General features: G+C 36.4%; 1 protein-coding gene across 1 annotated transcript in view; it reads left to right on the forward strand.

The window, feature by feature from the left end:
• LOC150097802 (cell adhesion molecule Dscam2-like) overlaps window positions 1–26,078 on the forward strand; it is a 208,031-nt gene that overhangs the window by 10,665 nt on the left and 171,288 nt on the right. Inside the window, exon 2 of the mRNA XM_090407344.1 lies at window positions 12,546–12,827. Within this exon, the coding sequence (XP_090263470.1) occupies window positions 12,546–12,827 (282 nt within the window). The remainder of the gene's footprint in view (window positions 1–12,545; window positions 12,828–26,078) is intronic.

The raw sequence follows: 26,078 nt of genomic DNA on the forward strand, positions 1-26,078 counted from the left end.
GTGGAAACATGGTGTCCAAATACTCATTACAGGAGACCCAATCTATCCACACAACCTATCATAATCCTATCTCCTTGATTTATCCTGCATTAATCCTATAATATCCTTTAAGCAACTTAAATGTTTCTATCATATCCCCTCTTTAACAGACAAAGCACTCACAACTGACTGGCAATCCATTCCACTTATTCACAACTCTCCAATCAAAAAATCTAGTCCTCACATCCCTAACCATACTTTTATTCAATTTCCAGGGATGATCCCTTGTTCTGTCTCTCTAGCCAAGTGCTGAAACATTTTCCCTGCATCAATCCTATAAAATCCTTTAAACAACTTAAATGTTTCTATCATATCCCCTCTTTTTCTCCTATCAACCAATTTCTACAATCCACACATCCTCAAACTATCCTCATAAGGAACATTCCACAGCCCACTCACCTCTGAATCCTCTCCACTGCTTTCTCATCCCTAAGAAACCCAGGGGACCAGACTTGCTCAGTAATCCAGATGTGGGCATATCAAGGCCTTATAAAGAGGAATAACAACTTCCTTATCCCTACATGTTAATGTGTTCTTCAATAGCCAAGTAATCTTATGAGCAATATGTTGTCTAAACTTCAACTCTCTGTTGAAGACAACTTCTACCGCCACCCCTAAATCTCTAGCTTCTTCCTGGAATGCAGTGTCAACATTGCTTTAGGCTTTGCTCCACTGGAAGCACATTTTTCTTTTCATTAGTACTAGTCCATTGAATTTTCATATGGAAACGTATATCATTACATTTCTTATTAACTGCATATAGTATCATTAGTATATGAGTTAATAGTTGTGATCCAAGAACAGAGCCCTTTGTTATCTATTGATCATTCTCCTTTCCTAGCTACTTCTTTGTCAGAAATTATTATATTTGCAACTAATGTCTGCTTTATTATTATAAGAAATTTCCATAGTGTCTGTTTTCTCATCAAGCAGCATATTTGCCATATTTGAACCTTGAGTCCTCCACAGCAATCACTTCAGACAATTGTCATCCTTAATCCATTGACCATGTAGTATCTCATTAAATACCATTTGTAAAATTTATGAATATTATAACGTGTGTGTGTCAGCTAATCTAGTTATCTCCTGTGTACCTTTTACTTGGCATAGTTTGTGTCTACAAGATGTATATGAAATTTTTAGTTTTGTTTTTGAAGAAAATAAGGTTGTTTACTTTTCTTTCTCTTTTGTGTTTAGTAATTTTTTTCTTCTTCTCATTAAATATTTATGTACTCATCACAAGTTTTTAATTTGAAATAATTTGTTTGGATTTATATAAAGGCTGTTTGTTTAGGATTTTTTTTCCCATATAATAATAATAATAATTATTATGATGATGATGACGATGATTCCGTGACACTTCCAAGGAGTCAAAAGACTCATCACAGAAGGGCATTCCATGAAATATAATAATATAATATTGAAAAAAAATATATATATATTGTATAAAAATACACATACTGGCCACTGAATTAGAAACCTTTATGCAGATGTATAAAGTTAATGCAGTGAACAAGTGTATATGCAAAATACTTGTTCACATGTATCACCATATGTTCTAGGCAACTATTTAAGAATGTTGCTGGTCGGTAGTGTTGATCACAATGGGAATTGAAGGAAGTACAGGAAATTTGATGTTAAATCTTGTTTTCAGACAAGGATGTACATTATCCCCTGTGTTATTCATTATCTATATGGATCACATTATTAAGGAAAGCAATATTAAGCATCCAGGAATGTGTTAGCAGAGCTAATCTCAGGTGGTATAGTCACTTAAACAAAATGGGAGAGGAAAGGTTAGCAAAACAAGTGTTCTCTGCTAAGTTGCCAAGAAAAAGACCTAGAGGAAGACCAAAATGTGCCTTAGAACAGCGGTTCTTAACCTTTTAGTAGTCGCAGCCCCCTAGTTAGTAGTAACATAATAATAATATTAATAGTTAAACTTTTTTTAAAATAGTGGTTTTACTTTCTGATTATAATGACAAAAAAAGCATCCAGGAATGTGTTAGCAGAGCTAATCTCAGGTGGTATAGTCACTTAAACAAAATGGGAGAGGAAAGGTTAGCAAAACAAGTGTTCTCTGCTAAGTTGCCAAGAAAAAGACCTAGAGGAAGACCAAAATGTGCCTTAGAACAGCGGTTCTTAACCTTTTAGTAGTCGCAGCCCCCTAGTTAGTAGTAACATAATAATAATATTAATAGTTAAACTTTTTTTAAAATAGTGGTTTTACTTTCTGATTATAATGACAAAAAAATCAGAAAATAGAAATCAACTTTACTTAAATATTACTGTAAAAACTTTACTGTATTTATATTTAGGAAATCAAATAATGTTCTTTGTTTGTTCATGTTATAAGGGGGTAAATTTTAAGAAATAACAAATCAGTATTACAGCACTGAATGTTTCGTAAAGTAAGTGCACTCAAGTAGCACCTTAACAACTTTAAGTTCTATGCATTCGTACTAGTATTGTTTAAAACTTCAGAGGTTCACACATCCAGTAAGCAGATGTCATGACTCGCAGTGTTGCAATCAGTGAAAAGTCGACTTGTGGTGCCGCCACAAAAGAAATTACTGCATAATTCAGATTATTAATACTACACGATACAAGTTTGAAAGAAAGTAAAATAAGGAGCAAAAAATAATTATTTTAAGAGATTTCAAAATTTTAAAAACTAGAAACATACTATAAATTTTCCATGGCCTCCTAGGGAGCCGTGATCCACCGGTTAAGAATCACTGCTTTAGAAGACAGAAATATAAGATCTGATAACGTTGGAGTCTTGACAGATAACAGATTAATTTGGAAGAAAATTGTTCATAGGAAGTTAGTAATGATGTAAATTTTTTATGTAGTACTGTCACAATATCCTGTACTCTCCTTGAGGGTGGTACATGTCAGCAATTTGATGATGATGATTTATATTATTATTATTATTCGTGACACCTCCAAGGAGTCCGAAGACTCATCGCGGGAGGACACCTATTGTACAACTCTCCGTCTCCTCTACTACATCGCACCTCTACCACCAATCAACAAAATCAGCGCCATCTACTGCCCACCACCACATCTAGTATTTAATGTCTGTGAATTGCGTGTGTTCTGAAGGGCCGATTTGTCTGTATGCATGATGTGTGTGTGTTATATATTTGGTCTGTAGAAATATAGGCTTGATGAAATGTACTACATTAGCTTTGGCTTTCCATTTCATTAATTCAGAATATTCTGTATTACTTAAGTATTTGTATGTGTGCAGTCAAATAGTAACTTTTTGGCTGAGTGAGTGGATAAGATGCCTGTTCTCTAACCAAACACTGTGAGTTCTAATTCACCATAGACATGATTGTTCCTGAACATTTTTAGATAGTAGATGAATTTCACTGTCCACTGTGAGATCACAACATTGCTTACTTGGAGATTTGAAGTGGCTTGAAAGAAGTTCCATGTTTTGTTTTTTGCAAAGTTTTCAGACTGCCTATCCATTTGCTCATCTCTGGTTTGCATGGGTAGGATTCAAAAAAAAAAAAAGTTCTGCCTAATCGCTGCGTATTCTGAAGGAAAGTGCCAGAGAGTTGACACCTGCCTTGACATATTTTTTTAATACGAGTCTTGCACTTGGTCAAGTTCCTAAGGAGTTGAAGGAGGGCAAGATTGTGCCACTTCATAAAGGAGGTGATCGAACTCAAGCATCAAGCTATAGGCCTATCTGTGTGAGGTGTTGTGGTTAAGTTGTTGGAGAAACTTGAGAACTAGGATCCAGAGTTGGGTAGACAACAATGGTATAATCTTTGATGGACAGCATGGATTTGCTAAAGGGAGGTCATGTTTTAGTAATCTACTTATTACAATAAAGTGACTGCTTCCTTGGACAGAGGACAAGGATACACAGTAATATACTTGGATTTCGCAAAAGCTTTTGATAGAGTACCTCAAGATAGGTTGACAGTCAAACTGGAGCAGATGGGGTTGGATTAGGTAGATTGGTGCATTGGATTGGAGACTGGCTATCTGATAGGTATCAACAGGTTGTGTATGGGGGTGCAATATCCAGGAAAAGGAAAGTCACTAGTGGAGTGCCTCAGGGGTCTGTTTTAGGGCCATTACTATTTAACTTGTATATTAATGATATTGGCGAAGATTTGGATGGAGATATTCAGTTGTTTGCAGATGATGCAAAGTTGGGACGAACCATAAAGAGTAGTGAAGATGTTGTGGCCTTGCAGGAAGACTTGATTGAGTGATTGGGCACGGAAATGGGGATGTGAGTTCAATGTTGCAAAATGTAAGGTTTTAAAATTTGGAAAACAAAGATGGGATGCAGAATTTATGCTTAGTGAGAATATATTGTTGGAGGTAGAGGAAATAAGATCTGGGGGTGATAGTGAATAAGGATCTAAAATTTAGGGGACACATCGCCAAAATTGTGAAGACAACACAAAGGCTTCTGGGAATGATGCAGAGGATACTGACGTGTAGAAGTAGGGAGATTCTTGTTCCGTTGTATCTAAAGGATCTAAAATTTTTAGGCTCTAAAATTTAGGGGACGCATCGCCAAAATTGTGAAGACAACACAAAGGCTTCTGGGAATGATGCGGAGGACACTGACATGTAGAAGTAGGGAGATTCTTGTTCCGTTGTATAAGGCTTTGATTAGGCCACACATAGACTATTGTGCCCAGATTTGGTCACCAGGTTTTCAGAAGGATGAAGAGATGTTAGAAAGGGTCCAAAGGCAACTGACTAAGGTAGTTTCTGACCTCTGGAATGTTGAGTATGAGGAAAGATTAGATTAAGAAGATCTAATTTGCAGAGTCTGGTGGAGAAGAGGAAGAGGGGAGATATGACAGAGACCTACAAGTTGGTAAGGGGTTGTTATAAGATCAATGGTGGAGAAGTTCTACAGAGAATAGTGGGAGATCAGGGGAGAACCAGAGGTCATCCCTGGAAACTGTATAAAGAGGGTGCGAGTAGGAGAGTGAGAGGCAGGTTTATTTTGTGGAGAGTTGTGAATGATTGGAATGCCTTGCCTGAGAGTGTGGTGTCTGCAAGGAGTTTGAGTGTGTTTAAGGCTCGGTATGATGAGATGTGTGTGTGATAAAAGGACCTCCCAGATGAGTTTTTCACTCCATGAGGTCTTGGGGTAATATTAATAATATATAATCATAGTATATGTATTATGTAGGCAAATCTTAAGTATAGAATTTGTCAGAAAAAATATAATGGAATTTTATGTAATTACATAGAAATAGTGGATATTAAAGATGCAACATTATTTCAAAGCAGAATGTTTGTAGAAAAAACTATGAAAGTTTCGTAAATTTGACCAGCGAGCTTACGATAATACAGTCTTCAATCTGTGATAGTCAACATGGATTTGTTAAGGGGGCGCTCTTGCTTTAGTAATATGACTGCCTTTTATAATAGCGTGACAATAGCAGTTGATGAGGGAAAGGCATATTCTGCCATATTTGGGGGGTTTTGCAAAGGCATTTGTTAGGGTGCCACATGATAAACTGATATTTAAGTTGCAGCACATGGGTTCAGATGTCAGGTTTGTCAACTGAATTCAGGATTGGCTATCTGATAGGTATCAGAGTTGTGTAAGGTGTGGCAATATCAAGGAGGCAGAAAGTTACAAGTGGGGTCCAAAAGGGCTCAGTACTGGGATCTGTATTGTTTAACCTTTATATCAAAAATTGTCAGTGGATTGCAGGAGGATATTCAGTTGTTTGCAGATGATATGAAGCTAGGAAGGGTTATTAGTAATAGTGCAGATGTGGCAGTACTGCAAGGGGATTTGAATAAACTGAACAGATGGGCAAATGAATGGGATGTCAGTTTAATGCAGCAAAATGTAAAGACTTGAAGTTCGGGATACATCGATGGGAGGCTGCATACTCTGTTGGAGGAGCTTTACTGGAGGATGTAGGGGAGATGAGAGCTGAGGGTGGTGATTGATAGAAACCTGAAATTCAGGGAACATATTGCAAAAGTGGTGAAGGTAACCCAGAGGATTGCTGCAATATTGAGAAGGACACTGTCCTGCAGAGATAAAAGAGTTGTCATTCCATTGTATAAAACCCTGATTGACCCATGGAATGCATTGCATGATAGAGTGGTGAGAGCACAAATGGTCAATGAGTTTAAGGAGTGGTATGATAGACTTGTGTTTTCTAGGAAGGGGCCTCCCAAGATGAGTCTTTTGACTCCATGGAGGCCTGAATAATAATAATAATAATTAAATTGGTAATACGACCTCCCTTTAATAAACTCCTGCCATATACCACAGAAAATACTATTATCAACCCCCATTCTGTATCCTATCTCTTATCAGCTCCCCAACACTTAACCATACTCTGGACACACAGACTGGCTTTAATTTGTAGCTTGTCTGATAACCTTAGTGAAGTGGACAATTTTACCCTCTTTTCATTGCTTTGAGACTTGCCCTATTGCAAGACTTGTTAAACATGTATTGCAAAGGCTGACATTAACTCCTTGAAATACATGTAGTGATATATCAAGTCCTATTGCCTTATTGCCATCAGATTTACTAAATTTCTCATATACATCTGCTTTCTTGCATTTTAGCAATTACACTTGCTTTTGTTCCACCCCTTGCTTGCTCACCATCACTCATGATGTCATTTATGAGGATGAAATTCCTTGAATTGCTCACTGAACACAATTTTATTCTCTGCAGCACTTATAATGTACCATTCTCATCTAAGCATCTTATAATAATTATTCTCTCTTCTACTTGATACATCAAAAAAACTCTATTTTTCTTGGCCTGCAGTACCCTTTAGGTATTCATCACCTCTTTTTCTCTCATTTTTTTTTTTTTTTCATTCTATTCTTTTGCACCCTTTCATTTCCCACCACCAAATGTCTAATCTCATTGTGAATATACCTCAATTTTTTCTCATCTTGATCAACTTGCTGTTCAAATCTTGCATTCCTTTTGCTCTACACTCGCTTTCTTGCATTCCTTTCGCTCTACACTCGCTTTCTTGCATTCCTTTCGCTCTACACTCGCTTTCTTGCATTCCTTTTGCTCTACACTCGCTTTCTTGCATTTTGGCAATCACACTTGCTTTTGTTCTATCAATCATACTTGCTTCTATTTTCTCAGTCTCTTTTCTAGTCATGATGACATTCTTGACACTTTTCTCGTTCATCCTTCTGCTTGATACCATAGACAACCTTATGTGCTTCACTGCCTCTGCCCCTTAGTCTAATGTTCACTCCTTGTTCCTGACAGTCCATCAAAAATCACATTTTCTACAGATCCATATCTTCTCACTTCTCTTGTACAGTCTCTCTGCAAACATCCTTCACATTTCCCTATACAATGAACCATCACCAAAAAATGTATGGCATTTAACTATATTTGATTTTCGCATAATTTCTTTTTACGAAGTAATGTATAAGTAAATTACTAAAACACGACCTTCCTTGCTGGCCTGGTTAGTGTATCTGCTCTCCAACCAACAAGCTGTGGGTTCAAATCCTCCATGGGCATGAATCTTTGTGATTATCTTTAGGTGGGAGATGAAATTCATCACCCAGTGTGAGACCATTGTCCTACTTATTGGAAGTCTGAAGTGGCTTGAAAAAGTTCCACGTTTAGCCTCTCTAGAGCAAGGTTTCCAAGACTATGTAAAAAAAGCTACCAACCTTGGTTATATGTGATGAATCTGTGAGCTTACATTCACAGACTCATTTAATTTTCATTTCTCTAGATGAAATCTTCTTCTCTCAATAGCAATCTGTCTAGCTTCACACTGCCGCTCTCCTCAAAGGGTAGACCACATCAGAAGAAAGCTTGCATCTACCTTCGAATGTATTCTATACATCCATATACACTAGACCTGTCTTCCTACACATCCTAGCTATTGCACCATTTATAATCATTATCATTTTTCCTCAGCTCCCTGTTATCATTCCTTGGCAACATACTCAACTCTCTTTCACTTCAGTAAAAACACTCAAAATCCCTTGCTACTGCATTCATACTTCCTCCTGAATTATTCGTTCCAACCAGATAATTTTTTTTTGCACTTCCTCACCTTTCCTCAGTCACTGTTCCCAATGCACCTCCCCTCAAAAACTTTCATTATCTACTCTGAACATCTTTAATCACAGTATCCCCCACACAAAATACTAGACTACTTTCCCACTTTCTCCTACTATCAGTCTTCTTGAACTTCTTTTTCACTGGCACCTTCCTTCTTCCACTATCAACACATCATTTGGTATGATACCATAACACAGCAGTAACCTGCATACTGTTAATTTCAAACATTTTGAATCCAAAACCTATTTCACCCCACAAATAGTTGTCTGGAAAAATAAATAAGCAAAATTTTATCATTACATGCAATCTACAATAGTAATCTTATAAATTTTGGAGTCAAGAGAAGTTCTCTGGAATGTTGGAAAAAAACAAATTAATGATGCAATATGATGAATGACCATTCTATTAATAGTGATGACTTATGATTAATCCAATTATTCTTTGAAAATCTTATATTTTTTTCCAATTTTCCAAACGATTATTCAGACATTGCTATATGAATACATGTACAATGACATTATATAAAATTCACTAATGTTCACTTATATAAAATACGCTTATGAGTAAAATATACTTGTAAGTTTTGTAAAGTACACTTATAAGTTCTATTATGTAAAATACATTTCTCTGCCATTGGATTTCTTTAGAAATTAAAAATTGAATGAAAGGTTTTGGTCTCCTAAGGTTTCTGCTTGATCTCTGAAAAGAACCAACTCACTACAATAGTTCAAAACAACTATCAGGCAAGTGAAACCTTTATAAATGCACTAATAAAAGGCAAATATATGCTTGGGCAGCAGTCATGTTCTTTTAAGTAGTGCAAGCTAAGGCAGCTTGCACTACATAACATTACCCTCATCTGCTCAATGCTGCATATTGTCCCTCACTAATTTCTCCAAGATCTTGACAACTACTGATGAAATACAAACTCGTCTATAATTTGACACTTCCAGTCTGCTACTGCCTTTATGTAATGGCACTATCTTACCCTCCTTCCATTCTTTGGGTACCTTTCCGATGGCCAGACTTTGAAAAGCCAGGTCAACAGAGCTGTCAGTTCTTTTGCACGTTCTCAAAACTGTGGCAAAATTCCATCCAATCCCACCTCTTTCTTGACATCCAGAGTACCCAGTATTTGAAACACACTTTCCTTTAAACCTTGAACCTGCCCTATCCCTCTAGTATTAAAACCTACTTCTCCAGGATGAAATATTCCAATAAAGTGTTCATTGAACAACTCCACTATGTCCTCTGTATCAGTCACTTTATTCCCATTTTTATCCCACAATGTTATTCTTCCACAATTTCTCCTCCTACTGGCCACATAACTAAAAAATTCCCAAGGATTTTCTTTGGATGTTAGGGCCAATCTCTATTCCAGATTTGCTTTCTTACCATCCTAGTCACTCTCCTGGCTTGAGGCTTATATTCTTTATGCATCTGCTCTCCACCCCTCCTCTCCTTATATCTCTTCCATAACCTCTTTATTACCTGCAGTTCCTGTTTGATATTGTTTGTCATTCACTTTACAGCAAATTATGTCTTCTTCTTCACTTGTGGAATACAGCTTACTATTGCTGCTAACAAATATTCCTTCACAATTTCCCAAGCACTAATGATAACTCTCCCTTCCAATTCCTCCCTCCATGGAACTGCCCCAAGTTGATATCTAAAACTATTATAATCACTCATCTTATATTTCCATATACATTCCCTTCTCTTTGATACTCCTGCATGCCTATTCATCTTCCAAGTTAAAACTACAGGGTCACTCTCCAACTGGGGACAGAGATGCCATTTCAGTTATAATCAGCTCTTCTATGACCAAATCCAAAACTCTTGAACCTCACATTCCTTCTTCCATGTTGCCTAAGACATTTATCCCTCAAGAATTCTAGAAATTCCATTCCCTTATTACTACATGCAGTTTCCTTTTCTCAATTTATACTGCCATAGTTAAAATCTCCCACGAGCTCACTTGCCTAAACATCTCCTGCTCCTTGGCTTGTAGCAACACCCCACTAAATATCCTGTCTTGCCTGCCACTACCTCACACCACATGCTTTCAAAACCATTAGTATCATTACTCTTCAAACCACTCTGAAAGGACATAATTCATCACTTATCATATGCAGTACTCCCCACCGCATTTTCCCTTCCTATCCTGTCGAAAAATGCTGTACCCTGTTACTTCTATTCCTGTTATTATATCATCTTCCATCAACCACATCTCAAAGATTCCAATAATCTTCGGACGGGCTGATGCTATCAGCGGCACTAATTCATCCCCTTGATTCTGGATACTCCTAGCATTAGTATAAAGAATAAAAATGTCACTTTCTATACATCTCATTATTTCCTCCAGACTCTGCTGGACTCAGCATTACTTGGTGTATTCCCCCTTCTCCCAAGCACCTATTCCTATGAGAGGCCACCCCCTGCTACCATCCACTCTGATAGTTCTAGTTTCCCTGCATTGACACACCAACTTGTTCAGAGAACTGCAATTTCTCCAGATGCCTACATCCTTCCTCATATGCAAGCTGTCTCTCACATACAGTTTGCATACAATTATGTACTATAATAAGTTGAAAAATGCATTGGACAAGGGTGATGCATATATATATATATGTGTGTGTGTACACAGTGGCAGTGATTGGCAATACATGATACCCGTGATCTCCTCGGGCAAATGAAGTAGTGCTCGATCTGCCCGAGTTCGCCTTGTGTTCACAGCGGCCATGATATGACATAAATAGGTTATGGTTCCATTGTATAAAGCATTAATCAGGTTGCATACAAATTATTGTACATGTAGGTGTAATGGTGGGATGGGGATATGTTAGAAAAAGTCCATAGATGATTAACTGAAGTGGTTTAAAGTCAATTGAGTATGAGATATAAAGGAATATTGAAGGAATGCCATTTGCAGAGTCTCATTAAATAGGAGGGTAGGGTGATATGATTAAGAGACACATAACACCAAATTAATATTGAAGAGATTTTTCTCAGAATGGAGGAAGGTAGGGTTAGAACAAGAGATCAGCCCTGGGAACTGTATATTAATGGATCAGGAGCAGGTTTTTTGCATGGAGATTGGCTGGTGAATGGAATGCATTGCTTGAGAGTGTGTGGTAAGTCTCAATTTAGTTTACGTTGAATGAGTTTAAAGCATGTTTTGATATGCTTGAATGTGTGTGATAGTGGAGACCTCCTTTGATGATTCTATTAATTCCATGGATGTCTGGTGTTAATAATCATTTTTAAATATTTATTAATGAATGATAGAGCCCAGCAGTTGGGCAATTCTAAGTTCATCTTATATGTTATGATAATAAGAACTTTTTTCAGTGGAAAATAAGTTAACCAAACTTATTTGGGGATATAGAATTTTTTCCTTCCATAAAATATACAAACTGGCCAGTGAACAAACGAACACACACACAAACTGTGTTAGTTGCATAAGTTGTCTAGATAAGATTAAATGCCCTTATCATGGCATTAATTAGATTTGTGTGAAACAAAGTTACTTGTCTCAGAGGATATTGAGACTAATATGTTAAGGGAAAGGTGAGATACATACAGATTGAACTCGGTTTATTCTGTGAAATTCAGATTCATACATATGATGTTCAAATTTTTAATTAAACCTAAACAATTCTATGGCTGAATGACAATACTCCAGTTTCTTTTTCCAAGGAAAGAGACAGTGTCTAGATGATTTCTGTGACAAAAGGAACTTTATTATTGAGATCTTCAGGCAGGGCTAAGTTAGTTGTTTGCAACTAACTTAGCCCTTCTGTTATTCAACAGATGTTTTTCCATTTTGGAAACTTTTTTTGATTGCACCAAACAAGGAACCTCGTACAGGAACACAGTGAACAGATATACCACTGATAGCCCACCCAGTAAGTGCATAAAAATAGATTGCTAACATATAGTGATTCCAGGTAAATGGAAAATGACTTCAGGAAGATATGAAGTGATGAAAAATTGAATCCAGCTTATCATTGTAAACCTAAATAAATATATATATAAAAAAAAAAAGTGGAGATTTCATCAAGGGGAAATAAAGATATTAAGAATTGCACCAACAACAATATTCATAACTCTGTTGAAGTAATTCAGCAAGTCAACATGTCAAAAGTTTTGAGTTTGTATCTAATGGAAGATTTAAAGGATTTTTAAAACTGATTAGTTTTTAGATTAAAAACCAGAATTTTTCCCCTTACTAGTCTTTCTAGATCCTTTTATTTTATTTTTTGCACCTTACTTTATTAATTTAAATAATTTATCCACAAAGCTTTCAATTTCAATAGTAATTTAGTTTGAAATTATATTCAGAATTAACTTTTACATGATGAATCCACTCTATACTCTTTCTTAAAGATACACTAAGTATTAAAGTATTGCATTCTTATTTCAGAACCTCCAAAGCTTAATAGTTTTGTATTTCCAAGTGACTTGAAGGAAGATTCTAGAGTCAGAGTTGTTTGTTCAACCTATCATGGTAGCTTGCCCCTGTATTTTAATTGGATGAAAAATGGCCAAGTGTTGATACGAGAGTCTGTGAATATTCAACAGCTTGATCAGTATACTTCAGCTCTTACTATTGATCCTTTGCGACCTGCTCACAATGGAAATTATACTTGTTTTGTGAAAAATGATGCTGGTACAGATAGTGTAACTGCTATTCTCATGGTTAAAGGTAAGTATACAGTATTTGAGGAGGGAGGAGATAGTGTCCTGTAAAATATTACTCTAATTAAAAATTAATTTTTTTAATTAATTAGAAAAAAGTTTAAATTTTTGAAATTTTAAACTTTATTTATACAATCTCTGTAACTCATCAGTAAATACAAAACCCTTTTGTTTGGGTTCTCATTTCCAAATCTTATTTGGAAACTCAGATTTTTTATCTTGCTGGACAGACAAACTATCTAAATAATACATGAACACAGATTTTGTAGACAGTTTACTATTGATGCCTTCTAGGGACTACCCTAACCTCAATAACTGTGATTTTATAAAACTGCCTCAAATCTGTGAAAACACTGATTTGTTAATTTTTAAATTTTAATTTAACTTTTTGTTAAGTATGTTTTTCCTAAGTAATATATAGTATATGTTGCTAATGTCCTTAAATTAACAACATACGAGGGTGGTCTGAAAAGTTCTCGGCCTCAACCATAGATGGCAACACTATCAGCAAGATTTTTTTTTCCCCCTAAGTTGGTACATCTGTCATAAACATCCATGTGAAACTGCAAGTCATTCTATCAAGTAGTTTGTTTTATACAGCTGTCTGAAGCAAAAGTGTTATCTGTATCCCTTGAAATGGATAAAATTGAGTATCGTTTGGTTATAAAATTCTTTGTAAAAGAAGGTTTAACGCCCAAAAGAAATTCATTCGAAGTTCATAAAAGTTTATGGGCATTCTTCTCCTTCGTTTTCAACAATTAAGAAATGGGCTGCCGAGTTTAAACATGGTCGTACCAGCCTTGAAGTTGATCCACGTGAAGGATGTCCAAAAGAGTGTAACAACACCAGAAATTATTGATCAAGTGCACAATATGGTATTGGATGACTGGCGAGTCAAAGTGCATGAAACTGCTGAGACTATAGGCATTTCAAAAGAATGTGTAGGATATATTTTGCATGAAGAATTGCAAATGAAAAAACTTTGTACAAGATGGGTGCCACGCTTGCTCACAGCAGATCAAAAACACACTCGCATGAAAATCTCTAAACAGTTGCTTGAACGTTTTAACAAGAATAAACTGATTTTGTGCATCGATTTATTACTATGGATGAGACGGATTACACACCAGAATCCAAACAGTGGACAGAAGCCGGTTGTATGTGCCAAAGAAGACAAGGTCGGTTCCATCAGCAAGAAAGGTCCGGCATCGATATTTTAGGATGCTAAAGGCATTTTGTTTATTAATTATCTTGAAAAGGATAAAACAATAACCAGGGAATGTTATTCAGATCTTTTAACCAGAATATGTCGGGAAGTCACCGCTAGATGAATTCGTAATGTGTAGTGTTCGTGCAAGCTCCAGATAAGATAAGTATCATTTTCAGTTATCGATACAAATTACTTAATATTGTGTAGTTTTGTTTTGTTTGCCTTGCGTATTTTAGTGCGTCTATTTTTGGTGTGTTATAACGTATAATTTGACAAAACACGTTGCAAATAAGGATGGCACCTGTGCGAAGGAAAATGGCGGCCAGTAATGAAGGTTTGCCATCGTTATCAAAGAACGGTAGCATAAAAGAAATGAGTCAGTGTACTAGCTGTGAAATGTACGCTTTGCAGAGTGTGGTTAGATGATAAAGGATTGAATGTGTGTAGAAAATGTAGGGAGAATGAGGAACTGAAGTGTATTTCGGATCGTGAGTGTGATATTTTTGTCAAGGAAATAGGGATATGACAAGAAACGGCAAGGTTGTACATGAAAATTGTGAGAGTGTGAATGATAGTATAAATGGTTTCTCAGAGAACAAAAAAGATGAGATAGATGCATCGAGTGAGATCGCGTTGTTGAATAGTGCGATAGAAAGAGCAAAACAGCAGCTAGAGTGCATGAACAAAAGTAGACTGAATGAACCAACCAATAATAAAAGGTATGACAGGAAAAATAGACGTATGAATGTGAACATGAACAAAATGAAGGATAGAGTGCTGTATGGAGACTCGTTAGTACGAGGTGTGTTAGTAGAGGATTTGACAAAATCGTACCAACCTGGTGCGACCATAAAGGACGTAACTGTGTCTATTAGAGAGCAAAAGGAAAGGGTGAAAGAAATGATTGTTGTGGCAGGTACGAATGATTTGAAAGGAGATAAAATGGAAATGATAGAAGACCTGAATGAATTGTTTGAGGTAGCAAAAGAAAAGAGTGAGAGAGTTAGAATGATTAGTCTTTTGCCACGGTATGACAGTGAAATGTTTAAAAGGAGGGCTATAATTGCGAATGACTTTATGCGTGGGTTATGTATGACGAGTGGTGTGGAATTTGTGGATGTGTGGAGTGAGTTTGATGGGTGAAAGGATCTATATAAGATGGATGGCTTGCATTTGAATGGTTACGGTGTAAGAAGACTTGAGAAAGTGTTGCTGAATGTAGTGGATGTGCAAATTCAGGGAAACTAGATTTGTTAGGGGGGGGGGGGAGTAGAGATACAGTCCTTATGGAGGCAGTTGAATGTAAGAATGAATATAATATGCCAGAGCAAATAAGGACAACAAACCAGAGTGGGATAGTTAATATAAGGCATCAAGGTAGGGTTGGGGCTAATGGGGGTCTTAAATTCATGTACACTAATACTAGGAGTATTAGGAACAAGAAGGAAGAGTTTTTGGCCATGGTTGGCACTTCCAGACCACAGGTTATAGGTATTAGTGAAACATGGCTGACTGTAGATGATATAACTAGTGGGATTGAATGTGATGGGTATAGTGTGTTCAGGAATGACAGAGAGAATAAAATGGGGGGAGGAGTATTGTTGATGATAGCTGATGAACTCCAGCCAAGGAGAATAGAAGTTGAATTGCAGGATAGAGAAAAGAGCACATTTGAGGCCATTTGGTGTGAGATTGTGGCTAGCAGAACTAAATATACAATTGGGTGCTGCTATAGACCAGGTGATGGAAAAGATGGTGGTGACAGTATGCACAAGCAAATAGAAGAAATGGGTGGAAGGAGGGTGATTATTATGGGAGATTTCAACTATGGTCGCATTGATTGGAGTGAGGAGAGGACACACGGGAGGAAGGAACTGGATTTTATGCAGTTATTAAGGGATAACTATCTGCGACAGCATGTAATGGAAAATACTAGGGGTCAGAGAGTGCTTGACCTAGTAATTACATCTGAGGATTTGGCTGTAACAAATATGACCACATTGCCACCAATCGGTGAGAGTGATCATAGGGTCTTAACTTGGGAGGTGGCTAAAGGTGTAGAATTTTCAATTAAGACAGGGTACATGTGGAATTATCGAGCTGGAAAGTATGACATGCTTAGGAGTTTGATTGGTTCAGTGCCATGCCATGTACAACTGCAAGGACTAGAAGTTGATAGTGCATGGGAGGTAGTTAAGAAGTGCTTGCATGAAGCAATGGCTGACTGTATACCTAGAGTCCGAATAATAAATCAAGTAGGGGTTAAATGGATGAATAACACCATTAAGCTTGAGTTGCAAAAAAAGAAACAACTATAGAGGGAATTTAAGGAGAAGGGTGACCGGCAGGCACATGAATGGTATAAAGCGCAGGCCAGAAGGGTGACGAGTGTGGTAAGAAAAGCAAAAAAGGATTACGAAAGAACATTGGCCATGCAGGCTAAAGAGAATCCTAAACAGTTTTTTAGATATGTAGCAAGTAAAAGGAAAAATGTACATGGCAGATTGATTTTAAAGAATGCTGATGGTAGGGAGGTAACTGAATCAGTTGAGATAGTTGAGTTACTGAGTGAGCACTTTGCAAAAGTATATCATCCAGGTGGTGACATTGCAGAAACGAATAAACCAGTAGATTATACGGGAATTGTGGTTAATGAAGTGGAGGTGAGTAGTCTATTGCATAACCTCAATGTCAATACATCTGTGGGATTGGATGGTATACCAGCTCATGTTGTACGAGAAGCAGCTAAAGAATTGTCAGTACCCTTGACCATTTTGTTTAATTTGAGTCTCGGGTCTGGGTTAGTCCCGAGCGGGTGGAAAGAGGAGAAAATAGTTCCACTGCATAAAGGTGGTTCCAAGACTGCTGTTGTAAATTACCGACCGATTAGCATATCAGGAATCATTGTCAAGGTCTTAGAGAAATTAGTCAAGAAAATAATACAGGATTGGATAGATGAAAATGGGATATTGTATGGGGGCCAACATGGTTTTGTGAAGGGTAGATCATGCCTCAGTAACTTGCTCACGTTTTATAACACGGTGACGGCTGAACTGGATAGGGGTAATGGGTTTACAGTGATACTACTGGACCTTGCCAAGGCCTTTGATAGGATACCACATGGAACCCTAATCAGTAAACTGGAGCAGATGGGTATAGATATAGGGTTGGTGAGATGGATAAGAGGGTGGTTGAAGGAGAGATATCAAAGAGTGGTTTATTCAGGAGTGGAGTCTAAAAGACGTCTTGTGACTAGTGGAGTGCCACAAGGCTCTGTTCTTGGACCACTGCTTTTCAATTTGTTCATCAATGATATTGGAAAGGATCTGAGAGGAAGTGTTCACTTGTTTGCTGATGATGCAATGTTGGGTAGAGCAATTGTGAGTGCACAAGATGTCAAAATTTTACAGGATGATTTGGATAGTTAGGAGGACTGGGCTAGGAAAAATGGATGTCAATTTAATGTGGCAAAGTGTAAGGTTATGCACTTTGGGGTGAAAAGAATAGCAGCAGTATATCGCATTGGTGGAATCATACTCCAGGAGATTGATGAGGCCAGGGATTTGGGAGTGTTGGTGGATAGGGAGTTGAAGTTTAGGGGGCACATTGCAAAAGTAACTAAAACAGCTCACCAAATAACTTGGCTTCTGAAAAATACTTTAACATGCAGAGACGAACAAGTTGTTGTTCCTCTGTATCGAGCCTTGATAAGACCCCATCTGGACTTCTGTGCCCAGCTATGGGCACCAGGGTTTCTTCATGATGGGGAGGAAGTGGAGAGGGTCCAGAGACGAGTGACCAAGATGATAGCAGGTCTGTGGAATGAACCTTATGAGAATAGGTTGAAGATTTGTGGGTTGCAGAAATTGGACGATAGGCGAAGGAGGGGTGATATGATTGAGACATTCAAATTACTGAAGGGTTTTTATAAGATTGATCCAGAAGATATTTTTGAAAATATGACTGGTGGTGGAAGGACTAGGGGCCATGCATGGAAGCTGGGCAAGAGCGTGGTTGACAAGGGTGTTAGAGCTAGGTTCTTTACTTGGAGAGTGGTAAATGAGTGGAATAAGCTTCCAGAGTCTGTTGTGGGTGCTACGACCGTGAATGAGTTCAAGGCAGGGTATGATAGATACTGTGTGAATGTTGAATAGTTGTTCTTGACATGATGTTAGGGCCTTCCTCGATGAGTCTGTCGACTCCTTGGAGTTTCCCGGAACAATAATAATAATAATAATAATAATAATAGATGAAATGATTTGTGAGAAAAGATCGGGTCTGCAGAAGGAAAAAAATCATCTTTCATCAGGACAATGCACCTGCCCACAGAGGTGTTTTGGCAATCGGAAAATTAAAGGATCTGCACTGTGAATTGTTGGAACATTCACCCCATTCCCCAGATTTGGCTCCCTCTGACTTCTGTCTCTTCCCAAAACTAAAACTCCTCGCTGATCAGCGTTTTTCTTTGAATCAAGAGGTGATTGCATCTGTAGAGGGATATTTTGCAGATCTTACTGAGAACCACTACAGGGATGGGATAATGGCACTGGAGCATCACTGGAATAAATATATTAGTCTTAAGGGAGATTATGTTGAAAAATAAAAATTATTTTGAAATTATAAATTCATTTTTTCATTGTTAGGCTGAGAACTTTTGAGACCATCCTTGTATATTTATTTATGTTGCTAACTCATTTACATTTACTCAGAGATAACTGTGAGTTATTTATTCTGTATAAGTTGCATGTCGACATAGCCAAAAAATATTTAAGTGAGATATTTCGGATATTTTAATTCACATGTTGTGGATCATTGTCAGTTGAATACAGTTGGAAATGAAAAAATTAAACAGTGGAGAATGGAATCTCTCTTTATATGCAGTTGTGAGACAGCAAGGTAAAAAAACCGATAATAGTAAGATCAATGGAAGTGTGCTTGTAGGTGATTAAAAAAAGAAAAAGTGAAGCATATGTGTACATGTAATAAAAATTTATATAATTAAACACATACACTTAAAACACATGTATACATATGCTTCACATTTTTTTATCACATGCAAACACACATTAATAGATTCTAATAGTATCAGTTTTTTACTGATGCTATTAGAATCTATTAATGTGTGCTGTCTTGCAAACTACATGTAAGGAGAGATTCCATTCTCAATATTCCTTCGTTGTTGTTTTCATTTTTTGATTTTCAACCGTATTACACTAACTTTACTATGATTCATAGTATGCGAATTGAAATATCTGTAGTTAAATAATTAATTCTTAATTAAACATTTTTCAAATGTGCCTATGTGTAACTTATACAGAATACCGTTATTTATGCCTGCCTTGTTAGCTAACCTGCCAACCAGAACCCAGGTGGTGGGTTCAAATCCCACTATTAGTAAAATGTCTTGATGAGCAATGAATATTATCACTCAGTATGGGACCACTATCCTGCTTATTGGATATCTGAAGTAGGTTGGAAAAAAGTTCTGTGTTCAGTCTCTAGAGCAGAGATTTCTGGGTTATCTGAAGAATAAAAAAACTTAAAACATTATAAAAAATAAAATAATAATAATAATAATGGGAGTCACATAAACAGTAGAATTAACCCCTCTATTATAGTGTTAATTAGTTTTCTAGAAAGCCAAGTTACTTGGCTGACACAGACCATTAAGACCAACATGCAAGGAGAATATAAATTTATGTGGTGAATCATACTTGATCCTTTGAAATTGAAAATTTTAATTTTGTAAAGTTGTTTGAGTCCTTTTCCTCCTAGCTGTGGTTAAATACCTGTCTGCTTCTCATATTTCACAAACCAAATAGTGAGAATGGTGTCATTCTCACTATTTGGTTTGTGAAATTTGGTTTGTGATGTTTCATACAAATTCATTATAGCCACATTATCAAATCTGTTTGATTAATGTGTAATACATTTCAGTTTGAAGATACTAATTTTGCATTAGTGTAACATATTTGGTTGCTAATATTTGTTTTATTTTTATTGAGATCATATCCATGGCTACTGGTATGTGTTGTTGTATTTGCAACATAGGTTATCACTGACAGTTCATTGCCAGTTTTATGAACTATCAGTTCCTCATTGTTCATAATTTTTTTTTCCCACTAGATAAATATCTCCATTAATTAAATTTTTGTTGTTGTTATTGTTCTCTGTATTAATTTTGATATTTCAGCGATAATTGATCTATAAAACAACTTACGAACAGTTGTGTTATGTTAAATGAAAAAGTATAGAGGGAAGAATGCTCAAAAGCTATACAGTAAATAATTTTCTCTCTCTCTTTCTCTTACTCTCTTTTAAAAAAAAAATTTTTCCCCAAGCATAAAGGAAACTGTGAGCATTATTCTGCTAAGCATTGTAAAGTGGATTTGGCAAGGACTTTCCTGAAGCATATCCTTTTGGGAGGGGGGAGGAACTAAAAAAAAATTATATTGATGAGATATTTTATTCCTTGAAGAGGAATAAAATTTACAGTCTGCCAAAAGTTTAACTAATAGGAACATTTAAAAAACTCCCTACTACTTTTGGATTGTTAATAGACTTAAGAAAATTATATTTAGAGTGCAACTTGATAGGTATATTTGAAAAGTTGATAAGTGTATTGACAGGCCTTTAGTTTCCACTAACTACTAAAATAAGTTTGCAGGACAATACTGCATATTTATATGGTAAGAAAATGCATAAAAAATAAAATAAAAAAAAAACCACTGATGTAATGGAACTGTTTCTGCATTCGCAGCCACTAACAAACATAAATATCAGCTACTTTTCTTTATGAACTATGCGACCTATAACATTTTTTTTTTTTTTTTTTTTGAAAAAATTAAAATGTTTTTGAGTTAGTGCATTAGCATGTTTCTTCACAAGTGTTTTGTAGATTGCCCATCACTAAACAGTAACAAATATGGAAACAGTCGTAAAAAGTATATATACAATGCATTTCACAGTGTCGTTGTATAGCAGCATCATTCAGTATCATTGGAGTGCAACCTAGAGCAGTTTTTGGCATATGTACTATAGAGGTTATTTATTGTGCTGCTTATCATTTTGATATTAGAAATACTGAATACCAGATTCTATTAAAAGTTATTTTGAATAATTTTGTCATCTAAAATGGTTATTAAATCAATCATCATCATAATTTCTGATAGGCAGAAGTTATCACCTTCAGTATTGCTGTGAAAGCTTGTTGTTATTATAGACCTAGATTATGATCATTACTGTACCTTCAGGTGTTTTAATTTTCAAGGAAGCTATACATTCAGAATATCCCTTCAGTTCTGTTTGATCAAGAATCCCACTCTGTATTAACCCTTGTTTCTCCAGTATAATAAGAAAAGTTTCCACTTTTCGGGTCACTTATCTGCTCTAAGTTTCTCATTTCTATAATTCTTAAATATCTCTTACTCTCTAATAATAGTCTATTATCTGTTATTAGTGTTATCATGTTGAGGGCTGACATTTTTGAAGATTTTGCTTTGACAATATTATATAAGCATTTTCTCACTATGCATTCTAAGTTTGGAAACTATCATATTTATACTGATCTCCTCCTAAATCACTCAAGTGATCCTTGTTTCCACAGGTGATGGTCAAGCTAGTATGAGAGGATTGGTACTAGTCCATCATGGGAATGTGCATGAACTACATTTTGTTTGGTGTCTATCCTTTGACCAGTCTGGCTAGGATAACCGTACTAGGAACTTAAGCTCTTGCCACTATAGTAAATTTAGTTTAATCCTTTATCCAAGTGTGAGCAAACAAAGTTTGCACCTGAAAATATCTTCAGGACTGAATATGGTGTTGTACCTTACCAGGGTAAGGCAGTAGACCACTACTTGCCACTATAGTTCTGTGGGTCACTGGGGCATGCAAACTTACTCAAATGGTGAGATTGTGTCCACGAGGAGGTATTTTCTATGAACATGTCATACTGTTGACCTTCTATGAACATGTCATACATGACGTCCTATACTGAGTCGAAAAGATGAAAATATTTCATAGAAGTAAATTCAGGCATTGAAAGACACCTAAAATTGCCTAAGAATAATTGTATATTTTTTATGTTTTGTTATGCTGCACAATGAGACCGTGTATAATAATGACCAAGTACTGCAGTGATGGCCACAGTCAGTTTCTCTAGTTGCACAAATACTATATTAACTGTCTTACTTCTTCCATGCTGTCAGTTATCTTGTTTTGAAATATATGTAATATACTGTGAAATGTTATGTTTTATAATTACATATCATTAATTCTATAACTGAATCAGAGTGGCAAAATAAGTTGCACTACATAAATGACATTACATAAAGCCCAGCACCAAAAGAAAAGGCAGAGAATTATAGACCACTTAATATTTCTGGAGTGATGATTAAGGTAGTGGAGAGGTAGGTCACAGCCAAGAAATCATAACTAGTGGGATATCAGTAAAAAAAAAAAACTTTTGACAAAATAATATAGCATTGATAAGATTATTTTTTAGGACTTATCTACTTGCATTTAATAATAGTTCAATAATAGTTCATTCAGTTCAATAAGGACAACAGTTATACTAAGATACTGCCATACTTTGCAGAAACATCACAAAAGGATTTTTGTGAGATGAAAAGGACACTGATGAATAAGGTTTTGAAGGTTATTGTTTCCTTTTAAAATGTTTTGAACTTTTGAACTAGCTATATCTCTATCGTACGCTTGTGAAAAGTATCCATAGGATTGCTGAAGTCATTGCAGCAAAAGGAGATCCTATATCTATTAAGGTGGGTGCCATGACTGTTTGTCCTTAACACTATGGTAACCATGAACTTCTTTCCAAGTGGTGTAAATAGTATATATATTTGCCAGCCTGATTGGCCAAGTGGTTAACATATCTGCTCTCCAGCCATCAGGATGTAATTTTGAATTTTTGCTGTAGGTGTGGATGTTTGTGACTGTCTTTAGGTGGGAGATTGATTTCTTTGTCTGGTGTGAGACCACTGCTGTGCTTATTGAGGGCCTGACGTGACTTAAAAAAGTTCCATGTTTGGTCTCTAGAACAGGTTTTCCAGACTGTGAAAAATAAGTAAAAAATACAAAAAAAATATATAATTAATAAAAAAAAATAGGAAAAAATCCCTAACCCATGTATGGTACAAAATTTGCTATAGGTTTCTATATAACCTTTTGTAGGCTGGAATAACACACACATATATACAGGGTGTTCGGGATAAATTTGACATATTTATAATTAATTATATTTTTCCGTAAGTTACATGTATTAACACACACTTCTCTTCATTTAAAAGTTTGGACCCTTCTTCATTCATATACAAGATGTCAGAAAGGATGGATAGCTGGAACCCACCTGAATCATGGAAGAGAATAACTTGTATCATGATGATTCGTGCCCGCCATCAAAATAAGGATATTACGACTGCTGCCCAATGCTCCCTGAATACAGTAAAAACAATCAGGCATGAACTAGAGACTTGCAATGGTGACTACGAGGATGTAGCAAGAAGAAAGATCCCTAGCAGACGATCTGATTGCGTTCGAACAGCAGAATTCCTCGCAAATCTGCAGGAACAGGTATTGAAGAACCCTGGCATTGGAATTCGGGCTTTGTTCGTGGAGTTGCTAACTGTAGTCAAGCCCTGGATAACAAGGGTAGCCAATGGTAGGCCGTATGTATGGCAGCAGGATTCGGCCCCTTGCCACACCTCTGGGAAAAGTCAAAAATGGTTGTCTGAAAATTTCTACGACTTCACCAGTCCAAATGTTTGGCCTCCAAACTCCCCAGACCTTAACCCCATGGATTATTTTGTATGGGGCGCAGTTGAAAAAGACACCAATCGCACTTCCAGTAATACAAAAGCCCAGTTAATGGATAAAATTAAAACAGTTTTTGCGGCCCTTCCCAGGGAGACTGTAGCATCAGCTTGTTCGAGGTTCCGAAGCAGAATTGAAGCTGTGATCGATGCTAATGGTGGTTATTTTGAGTAAATCTTGTTGATAGTATTGTAATTAACTCTGCCTGTAATGTTTTTTTGTCAATTCATTAAATTTAATAGATACAAAGAAGATTTTCTTTTTCCTTACGAAACTGTCAAATTTATCCCGAACACCCTGTATATAACGAGGGTAGTCTGAAAAGTTCTTGGCCTAACAATGAAAAAATAAATTTATAATTATAAAATTATTTTTATTTTTCAACATAATCTCCCTTAAGACTAATACATTTATTCTACCGGCATTATCCCATCCCTGTAGATGTTCTCAATAAGATCTGCAAAATACTCCTCTACAGCTGCAATCACCTTGATTCGAACAAAAATGCTGACCAACGAGGAAGAGTTTTAGTTTTGGGAACAGATAGAAGTCAGAAGGAACCAAATCTGGGGAATAGGGTGTTCCAACAATTCATAATACAGATCCCTTAATTATCCATTGCCTAACCTTTGTGATTAGGTGCATTGTCGTGGTGAAAGATGATTTTTTTCTTCTGCAAATCGGGTCTTTTCTCATGAATTTTTTTGTCTAGTCTGGTTAAAAGATTGGAATAACATTCCCCAGTTATTGTTTTACCCTTTTCAAGATAATTAATAAACAAAATGCCTTGAGCATCCCAAAACACCGATACCATGACTTTACTGCTGATGGAAACGACTTCATCTTCTTTGGCACTGAACAACCAGCTTCTGTCCACTGTTTTGACTGCTGTTTGAATTCTGTTGTGTAATGGTGAATCCAAGTCTCATCCATAGTAATAAATCGATGTACAAAATCAGTTTTATTCTTGTTAAAATGTTCCAAGCACTGTTCAGAGATTTTCATGCGAGTGCATTTTTGATCTGCTGTGAACAAGTGTCGCACCCATCTTGTGCAAAGAAGGGTGCCGCACTTGTTTTATTTATTTTTTGAAATGCCTATAGTCTCAGCAGTTTCACGCACTTTGACTCGCTGGTCATCCAATACCATATCGTGCACTTGATCAATGATTTCTGGTGGTGTTACACTTTTTGGACATCCTTCACATGGATAATCTTCAACGCTGGTACGGCCATGTTTAAACTCGGTAGCCCATTTCTTAATTGTTGAAAACAAAGGAGAAGAGTGCCGATAAACTTTTATCGACACTCATTAAAATGCATTCACAATATTTTGTGAATGTATTTTAATGCAAAAGAAAATGAATTTCTTTTGCCATTAAACCTTATTTTACAAAGAATTTTATAACTACACGATACTCAATTTTATCCATTTCAAGGAATACAGATAACACTTTTGCTTCAGATAACTGTATAAAACAAACTACTTAATAGAATGACTTGCATTTTCCCATGGATGCTTATGATAGATATACCAACTTAGAAAAAAAATAAAAATCTTGCCGATAGTGTTGCCATCTATGGTCAAGGCCGAGAACTTCTCAGACCACCCTCGTGTGTGTGTGTGTGTGTGTGTTCAGGGTGGTTCAAAATTCCACATACAAACTTTGAGGGGAGATAGAGAACATCAAAATCAACCATATTCACATAGAAAAGCATGACCGGAAACACCACTGGAAGGTACTAACAGGGACACAAAGATACAGAAATAACAGTAAGTAGAAAACAGTGTAAAAAACTTTATTAGGTGTAATAACTGAACAGTTCAATAGTAGTCGGATATATAACATTGTAAACGAGGTGCATGTCTGCCATCTCAACGTTTGTAAAACGACGCATGTTCTTCGTACGACATCGAAAACTTGAATGAGGAAGCCCCAATTGCTCACCTAGAGTGCTGGCGAACAGCGCCACCTATCACTTTCGGGTGGCATTTCTGGTCATACTTTCCTATTGAACATGGTTGATTTTGATGTTCTCTACCTCCCCTCAAAGTTTGTATGTGGAATTTTGAACCACCCTGTATATATATATAGATGATAGATCTGTTATCTGTTTTTCAAGGAAACTGAAACAGATAACAAGATTACTAAGAGCACCTTGAAAATAAGGGAAACTGTAAGTATGGTAAATAGACAGAAATGTGTGTTGAGTAGGA

This window comes from Typopeltis vanoorti, chromosome 17 (assembly GCF_054136105.1).
Source record: "Typopeltis vanoorti isolate ZY-2024b chromosome 17, IOZ_Tvanoo_1.0, whole genome shotgun sequence".
In the NCBI taxonomy this organism is placed as follows: domain Eukaryota; kingdom Metazoa; phylum Arthropoda; class Arachnida; order Uropygi; family Thelyphonidae; genus Typopeltis; species Typopeltis vanoorti.